Genomic DNA, 9,865 nt, shown 5'->3' on the forward strand with positions numbered 1-9,865 from the left:
ATCAGAATAGAGCTTTAACATTTTTTTTAATTGACTGATTGCTTTAATCGTCAGCCGAGCGCTGATTTGTTTTGGGTCATGGCATTATCATAGTTACTAAATAAGGCTATGGACAAAACATCTTCCCCGTACATATTAGGATGATCGGTATGCATCTCCGGGACCTCTTTCCCATTTTATCTTCTCGCACCAGCTTTAATTTTCTCGTTTGCATGCACGCGGGAACGCGGCTTACTACGGAGACTTGTTAATCTCTTTTAAAGGTTTTCCCCCTGGTTTCCCCTTTATAAGAGGCCGGGGGGTACTGCCATATATGGGCTATAATTATAGGTATGTGCCGCTGTGAAGGGTATGGTTTTCAAGCAGTTTACTCTAGGATAAGGTATATAAATCAGAGCGTTTTGGTCTAGAATAGGGTATCAATTTTCAGGAAACTGATCAGTTGGTTGAAGATTTTATCTAGACTAGGGAAACAGCTACTCTCGGATAGGGGAGATTTGGCGAGTTTACTCTAGTATAGGGTAGCAAAATTCAGCTGAACTAATTGTAGCTCTGGTATAGGGTAAGGATTCCAGGGTCCCAGCGGCACATCCCCACCCAGAAATTCCTAAAGTATCCGCCCCCCCCCGGGATAAGAGGTTTCTGATCTGCTTCAGACATTTCGTGTGCCCCGACATAACAATCGCAGCAGGTAACCGAAGTTCGCCTCAGTTAAGTATGGTCAAACATCCGGCCGGCATTCTAAGCAAAATGAAACTGGGGTTAAACGCTGCTGTAACCGCGCTGAGGGTGTTTTACTTAATAATTTATTATTAGAAGCAGCTACCTAAATCCATTCATTAGGGTTACCCCATAAAGTCGACATAGAAGGATTTCTAACTTCCCCCACGTTATTTTATGCCACTAAATAATTCAGAGTTTGTGTTGAGTTTTCAGAGTTCCTGGTGGAACTATTGTGGGTGCAAACAGTTTTATGTATTTATTTATTTTTTATTCGTTCGTTCGTTCGTTCCTATCTTTCCTTCCTGTCCTTTCCCCTTTCCCCTTTTTCTGTTTTTGTTTTCGTTTTTTTTTTTTCTTTCTAAGAAATATAAAATTCGCACGGCCTCTCGTCTCTCGAACTTAGCACTCTTTCGCCCTATTTATGGGAGTCCGAGAAACTTTTCCTTGGGGAGAATCCGGATTCGATCCGGGAATCTTTTGCTCGTGGAATCCGGAATCTTGGGCTTTGGAATCCGGACAGCTTAGAGATGTCCGGTATTCAAAGTGTTTCTCCAAGGAACGTTATTATTATTTTGTACTTGTTTGTTTTCCAAACTCTTCCGGTGTACCTATCGTCTTTAAGACGGATCATCATTCTGTAAAAATGGGATCAAATAGTTTGGCACGGTTCATGTGAAAACTGGAACTTTGCCACGGTAGGATGATGATAGGTTTTAAGGGCGTAGCTAATAGCACAATCCTGGATTAGCCCTACGGCCTTTATGTAAATGAAGGTAAACTTAATTGAAATGTTATTATTTGTATCCTAAGAAAATAACGTTTAAAAGAAGTGAAGGTATTTGTTGTTTATCATGTTTGGATGTATTTGACCTTGTAAAAAGTGTACCTTTTTGTATCCTACTTGCTGTCCCATGTGCGAATCGTGTTAGTCTCATGCTAAGGCGTTTGAAACATCATCTGCTGTACATGTAAAAAAAGGAGGATTTGTAGCACAATGTAACCTTCAGCCACGCTTTCTCTATAAAAATCCAGGGCATGATATGAAATAAATATTCTTATTTACAGATACGCTACCTCTTATAGCGAATTTGATTCAATTTTTGTGGCCCGGAATTCATAACTCATTTGCTATAAATAAATTTGCAGAAATGATTTAAAATCTATTTATTTTTTGTTCCATCTTGACAACGTCCTTAAAAAGCCAAATAAAAGTACAGGAAGCACTAAGTTTATGCAACTGATCGGCTTAGGAGGGGTTAAGTAAGGTCATTGTCTGCCGGCTATTGTTTCAACCTCACGGCGAACATCCAATTTTTATTTTAGTGATGAAGCAAACACTGTGTAAACTGAGGTTATCTATTTCCGGCTTATCAACAAATTCTGGAACATACTATAACTTCCTTTTTGCCAAATATATAAAATGGTACAGCGTGTAGTCTCTGGCATCACTGGAAAGTGCATAACTTATGACTGCTCTAATCTGACTTTTTTTTCTCCGGAGGCTCGATGGACAAGAAGTCGGATAGAACTTTCGGTTCTTTGAAATGTGTTCTGCAGGAACGAACTCGTTGCGTTCTGTACTTGATAACCGTCGCTTTCCTAGTGTTGAGCATCGTGTATATATCTGTCGCGTTCGTCTCGATGAAGCAGCAACTATCTGAGGTAAAGAAAGAGCTTAGAGCGATTAAAGATTCAAGGACGAGTCTTGGAGAGAAAGATCCACCTTCGAGGCGTAAAAGGAGAGCTAGCAACTCGCAAATTTCCGAGCTTGTCAGGAGAATTGCTTTACTGGAAAGCGGGTAAGGAAATCCACGGTTAGAGTTGAAATGCAAATTTAAGATGCAGTAGGTAAGCTTCCTCAAGCCTTGTGTACTGTCTAAAGGCGGAGTTTATTTAATAGCACAACTCATGCCAGTGTATAAAGAACTCTTAAGAATTTGTATTAATAGAGTCGATATGAAGGTAGATTTTACGCCCATATCAAAGTCATATCTCTCATCAGCAAAGGTGCATGCATTTATTTTATTTTATTTTATTTTTTGATTCTGCTAAGGCGCACAGTTTCTTCTTTTAAATTTTGCTGCCCAGACTGGTGAATAGATCAAAACAGACTTTGTCACGCTAAATTTACGAACTTTAAAATCGGACCTCAATAAGGAAACTCTATCTGCATCAGTAGAAATGGACCTCAAAGTTCAGTAGCCGAATTCGAATACCACACCCCTCAAAATTGCACTGTAGTAAACCCGAAAGACTGGATATTTCACCGACAAGAAGGTTAGTAATGATAATTAAGTTTATCAGAAAGAAATTTGACCATAAGAAGACTTAACTTAACTTTGAGAACACTCAAGGTACTTTCTTGCTTCTCACATACAACCTTAATAAAAAAAAATTGACCGAATCCATCAGGAAATTGAGTAATTTCAATTATTAGTGGACAAAAACCTTGTACCAAAATAACTTAATTAAAGGGCTATAAAATGATAATTACTAGTTAGCTGTAATAACACCAAAGACTGTTTCTCACAGGAGCCCGAGAAAATAAATGTCAAATTTCACATGAATTGTGAAAACACAGACAAAATTCTTAAAATTTCATGTGTAAGATGTCATTTTGTGAAATTGGACATTCATTTTCTTGGACTCTCATAAGAAATTTTCCTTGGAGTTATTACAGATAACTAATTAGATCTATAGCCCTTGAAAAATGTAAGCAAGAATGCGATATTGATTATTCCGGTACAAGATTTTTGTCCACTGAAAATTAACATTACTCAATTTCCTGATGGATTCCGTCGTGAGCTTTTTTTTAAAGGTAAAAATATCTTCATATTTCAGTCTCAACTTATTTTAAGATATTTCTATTTATTTAGTTTACAATTCTTCCCGGTGCATTGATAACAAGCAAACGCGCAGACGAGATTTTGCCCTAGATCCCGTGCTGGCCTGTTGGGGTCTGTTGAGAGGTCGAAAAGTTACTTAATAAGCTAAAAGTGGTGAAAAAAAATGTCTAAGTTCATTTAATTTAATATTCGCCTTACACTTTTCAAGACTGAGAAAAAAAGGGTACCAAAACTACTATATGGCGAAATAATAAAGGAGAGTCTTTTGCGTCAGGACGCTAAGGGGGTGATGAATATTCGGGCACGTTCCTATTCTAGCGCAGCGTGTGTTTGATCGTACATGCATGATTTTAATAGATTCGTCTATAATGCATAAAATTCAGTTTGTGACAGTTTTGGGGCGTCAAGTGCTGCTAACAGAAACTGTTTCTCTGTCGCCTTTTTATAGTTCCGTGAAAATTTCCAACGGTACACGCGGACAGGCATCACTTCCAGGTTTGTAAACGTTAGCATTGGGTGGGTGGGAGTGAAACATATTAGTGAAGTATGTACATGTTTGCAGCGCCCAGGACTATGTTAGGAAATCCGGATTCTGGAATCAAGGAATTTTTGCTTGGGGAATCTAGAATCCTGGCTTTAGAATCTATAATACTGCTCAAGAAAACTGGAACCCCTTGGCATCTGAAAACTAAGCCACTAACTAGGAATCAGTCACTCAGTACGCCGGGGCGAATTGTAAAATAATGAAACACATAGTATACGTACTAGAAAACATTTACAATTACAGGACAAAAAAGGGGCGCTGGGGCACGATACGGACACATTATACAAAAAAACAAAAAAGAAAACAAAAGAACCTTGAAGGATGGCAAACGACAGGGGACCTTAACAAGAAAGGATATTAGTTTTATGAATAATGTAATCTCTTTTTTTTTCTTGCCCCTCCATATCTTTTGCCATCCAGCAAGGTTTTTTTTGTGCCTTGTGATTGTATCGCGATACAAAGGGCCCATTATCTGCCTAAACATACGCTCGGTTCAATCTCGTAGACAAACGCGCAAACTTTGTGGGCTGTAAATTGTACTCGTTTTCTGCCGTTTAACAGAATATGCTTACGTGCTACATTTCGGTCTGCTCTGTAGCTTTTACTTTACACTTCTTGTTTTGTTATTTTTCACAGGGCGAGATGGGAGAGATGGCATGCAAGGACCTCCCGGAACGCCAGGTAAGTGTTGATATCTTCTCTACAGTCCACGAAACCAAGCTCGGGTACCATAATTGGAAAACAAAAACATCCAAAGTGGTATTCATGATAATAACGATGACAATAACAACCATCCTAACTACCACAACGCCATGTTGGATGAGCTCCAACATGGCGGACAGAAACCAACAGAAACATCTGTTACCCAGTTTTGCAACAAAAGCTTGAATTTACTCCTAGTGGAACTCACAAACATTAAAGTAATACTTTTTCTAACACTTGAACTGATTAGATAGCAAAATTCTTCGAAAAAAGTCACTTTTTTAACCTAAATGACAGCTCTCTCGGCCGTCATGAAAATGCTGCGTCACGCAACAGCTTAGAAATTCAAGCGTACTTTATTACAAAACCAAGAACCCTTTTGAAGCGAAAATTTGTTTGAAAATTAGTTTTCAGCTGCTCTAATACACCATGAAAGTAAAATCTCAGTTGGATCGATAGTATTGTAGTTTGAATTTTAGTGACGTCAGGTGAAGACCACCAATAGGATCACGACGGACAATAATTAAAATACCCATATTAGGATGAGGATTGTAATGTTAATAATCATCGCCACGAGGGTCAGTGACGATCAGATGATGATGACAATGATGATTATGACAATGTGGATGACGACGACAACGAGGACGCCGAAGACAACGACGACGACGACGACGACGATGACGACGACGACGAAGATGATGATGATGATGATAATGATGATGATAATGATGATGATGATGAAGAAGAGGCGCTGTGTTCCGTGAAACTGGTCATGAAGTATATTTTCATTAATGTTGGCAAAAATAAATAAATGATTGATGGTAAATAGATAACTTTAAAGTAAATTAAAAGCGACAAACTATCTCTCAGATTCCCTCTTACATCGCGTTTACCATTTACTCTTAATTATTTAGTTAGAGAGGTTTACATAGGCGATATTATAAGGAAACATGTTCAACAAGAGAAATGAAACATTCATCAACTTTTAGGAAGAGATGGTAGAGACGGAAACCAAGGACCAGCAGGACCACGAGGACTGCCAGGGCCAAAAGGTAGAGGAACAAGAATAATACAGTTGCTGAGTGAAATATCTTGTTTAGTAAGCCGTATATGAAACCTATTTTTCAATGCTCATATTTTTAGTGTTAACTGTTCATGAATCATGTTTAAGCTTTTTTCTTAATGTAGAATACAATAAACTAAATGAAACGAGACTTAGAACTTAAAACAGTTGACCAAGACGAGTTATGAACGTGGTTAACCTTGGATTGAACAAGAAAAAAATTAGTATTGCCCTTTTTCGCTTAAATTTTCGATTCGCAATCAAGGGTGTCTAAATTAAGCGGGTTAAACTCAAGGGAAATGTAAAGGCTTTCCCCATCGATAATAACGAGTTGTGCGTATTAAAAGGTGCCCATAAAGTGGGTCCAGGTGGCAGTTATCTTCTCCGTAATATTCAATGACGTTAGCAGGCCTCCATGATTTTAACGTAAGTGTTTGGAGAGTGCTGTCTCCTAAGTGTAATTCACGTGAGAACAGTGAGCGTTCATTACTGAGGAAGACTGTGAGATAAAGTCGAAAGCTACAATATCTGAGACCTTCAGTTCAGTCAAGCAAAATTTCTCTTTCAAATTTTAATTTCAAGGTCCAGAATGAGCATTCATGTGATTTGTTTTTCTTTGTTTAATTAGGTGATATCGGGCCGGTGGGAATTCCTGGAGCTCCGGGACCTCAAGGAGAGAAGGGATCACAAGGATATTCGCTATCAGGCGTTATATACAATAGATGGGGAAGAAAAACCTGCTACGGAGATGCCCTGTTGGTGTATAACGGTAAGAGTGCAGGATGTTTCCCCCTCTTCCTTATATACATTGTAGATATAACACTGGTCTTGACCCTCTTTAGAACTCGAAAAGAACTTTATTTCCAGCTTTTCTTTTGGGAAAACAGCTTTAATTCAAATTTTGCTCGCCCAGGGCCACTTCCTGACCCTCAAAGTTTTCAATTTTGTTAGAAGTTGAAATGCCTGGACTCTTGCCACTGAGCAAGTAAGCTTTAAAGGTTTGAGAGAGGGGGTGAATAGGCGAACGGATCGGTGGATTTTGAAAATATCTTTGCCCGGATTTCGGATTCAAAGCGAGATTTTAACGGATTTCCGGATTCTGCAATTCCAACAGATTGCGGATTCATCCATTTTTTGGGCCCGGATTTTGGACTTTGCGTGTATTAAAAGTATTTTTGCCCAGATTTCAGGTTCAGGCGAAATTTTAACGGCGGATTTGGTTAATAAAACATAACGGGTCGGCGGATTTGCATACCCCTATTCACTCCCCCCTCTTTGAGCAAGTAAGCTTTAATTCAACTCGCCTGCCTGTCGAATAAACTCGAATAAACAAAATGTCTTTGTTGTTGTTGTTGTTAATAGGAGTCATGGCCAATGGTCATCACAATTTGCATGGTAGCGGCTCTAATTACCTTTGTCTTCCCAACATCCCTAACCATGGCAAGAACAACGGCGGCTGGCAGGGCACTGCAATACACAGTACCGAGTACGAGTCAGGGAGCTTCTTGGGATCTATCCAAAGCCTTACAAACCACGATGCTCCTTGCGCTGTTTGTTACGTCACGTCACGTGGTTCGCAATTAATGGTCCCTGGAAGAAACAAGTGCCCGACGGGATGGACAAAAGAGTACGGCGGATACCTGATGTCATCGCATCACGACCATAAACACGGCACCGAATTTGTTTGCGTTGACGTGGATGCTGAAGTTGTACCGGGGAGCCATCGCGACACGAACGGAGCATTATTGTACGTGGTTGAGACTTCCTGTAGTACAGACTTACCGTGTAAACCCTATACTGACGGCCATGAGCTGACTTGCGTTGTTTGTACCAAATAGATATCATTGACACCGTCTGTTCTCCACTGTAATACGTGGTGTCATTTGCTATAAGGTGGAAGTATTGTTAATGATCAAGTATTCAAATTTTGGTAACGTTACGTTGTATTTTTTTCCTCAAAATTATGTAAATTGAGCTTATTTCCCAATTGTTATAGCTAATTGTTGAAAACGCTTGGCTTCCCACTAGATGAAGTGCGAAGGCATATGACGCAGAAAACTGCTGTTTCAGTTTTCGTAAACTTTTTTATGTTTAAATGTTCATATAACAGAAAGCGGCAATGTGCTTACAGAACCCGCCCTTTCCTGCAGGACATGATCTATCTCTTGCGGCTAATACCTTTCCGGTGAGTTTGTTAAAAACCACGATACAAGAGTAGATTCCAGAACCAGAGTTTATCCCATTGGCCTGCTTCATCGCCGGTGTCGTGTGCCACTCTAGCAGAAACATATTATTATATCCAGTCAGAGCGGTTTTCCGGTAGTCTGCAACACAGCCGTTTTTAATGTCGTCACGCAATGCTCCTCCCCACAAACGGCTGCTGAGAATCGAACCACATTCATCACATTTCCCTTTTGTTCGTGGTCTAACGAACAAACCAATCACAGGGGCACCCAACGTGAAATTTTGAGAAAAAAGATCTGAAAACAACAACAACGCATGAATAAAGCTTTCCGAAGCCATTTTAAGCATTTTGGGAGAATGCTGGGAAAAAAATTATCTGTTCCTCACTCCCAGCAGGACTGATAGAAAAGTTCCCAGCGAGCAAGGTGCACCTACACGTACTCTGCAACCTGACTTACTGGGAAGTTTCCCAGCAGACGTATGTCCAACAATTACTGGCCAGTTTGGGTCTGATTATAGCGCGAATAAATACCACATAGCAGGTACTCTAGACAACAAATCCCCTCAGACACCCTGCACTGTCTCTTTCCCAGCAACACTTTCCTTCCAAGGACATATCATTTTTCCCAAATGTCCCAGCCATCAAAACTTTAATTGCATGCAGAACAAATATTATGAGGAGCAGATCCATCGGTCCATCTCTGCAATCATACATGACGTCGCTTGGAAGCGAATACTCTTCTCAATTTTCGACAAATCAATCAATCATCGCCGAATTTGGACGGGCTATGTTGCGGCAAGTAACGAAAAGGTTAATTTGCAGAAAAGTTTGTTTTAGGCGGTTAATAAAGTTCCAAGTGAAGAAACAAACAAACAAACAAACAAACAATAAACGAACAGAAAAGGTTTGATAGGCCTACATAACTCTTACCAGGATCGGTTGGTTCTTTTTTTGTAAATGTGCATGTGTATGATAAATTTCATGTGCCAGATGTGCTCATTGTGTTGCTGTAACATGTGAAGACTAAACTCTCAAGGGTACTGATTCAAACAAAAGCAATCTTATAAATTATCGATGAATGATTATGCGAAATATACCCGGAAACTTTATAAGCACATCCATGTTATGCATCACATTTGCTCGACTTGCTTGCTGCTGCTGCTTATCTCATCATAAATTCAGAATGTGACTCGACAACAAAACACTACTCTCAGTTGACTACTTGTTTTAACGCGACGATTTTGATTGTTCTGTCATTTATACATGGGGCACTGAAAAAAGTAAAGTGTGATTAGAGGAGCCACCGTACCGCAAACGTGGCCCGAACACCTTCCAGAAAATGGGAGCAGAATTCTAATTGGCCAATCGCAGGACAGGAATGTGGTTCGATCCTCAGCATCCGGCCGTTTGTGGGGAGGAGCGTTGCGTGACTACACTAAGAACGGTTGTTTAGTGGACTAGTTTTTCGGAGGTTTCAAACTTTTTTGTCTTGGAAAATTAAAGGTATACCGTCTGTAAGGTGTTTTTTTATCCTCAGAATTTTGAAAGAACACTTCAGGTATCTCTTCCAAAGATGGAGGTCCAGCCGTCTGGAAATGGCTTCCCCCTTGAGAAATTTTTCGGCTTTCAGGTTTTCTTTTCGATTTTCTTCTTGGATTTTCCCATCTAGATCCTTCCGTAGAAACTTATCCCAGCCATATTGGATTTACAAATTGATTATTTTAGACCAAAATAAATAAATAAATAAATAAATAAATAAATACCAAATCAAAACGGGTCTGACAATTTCCTGCCAAAATTAT

General features: G+C 39.6%; 1 protein-coding gene across 1 annotated transcript; it reads left to right on the top strand.

Annotated features, from left to right (window-relative positions):
• Window positions 1-2,140: 2,140 nt before the first annotated feature.
• On the top strand, window positions 2,141-8,951 carry LOC140948050 (uncharacterized). Its single transcript, XM_073397270.1, has 6 exons — window positions 2,141-2,522; window positions 4,018-4,064; window positions 4,750-4,794; window positions 5,805-5,867; window positions 6,507-6,647; window positions 7,241-8,951. Exons 1-6 carry the CDS (start codon window positions 2,230-2,232, stop codon window positions 7,714-7,716), a joined length of 1,065 nt encoding a protein of 354 aa, XP_073253371.1. The 5' UTR covers window positions 2,141-2,229; the 3' UTR covers window positions 7,717-8,951.
• The last annotated feature ends 914 nt before the right edge of the window (window positions 8,952-9,865 follow it).

The sequence above is a fragment of the Porites lutea genome, chromosome 9 (assembly GCF_958299795.1).
Source record: "Porites lutea chromosome 9, jaPorLute2.1, whole genome shotgun sequence".
NCBI lineage: Eukaryota > Metazoa > Cnidaria > Anthozoa > Scleractinia > Poritidae > Porites > Porites lutea.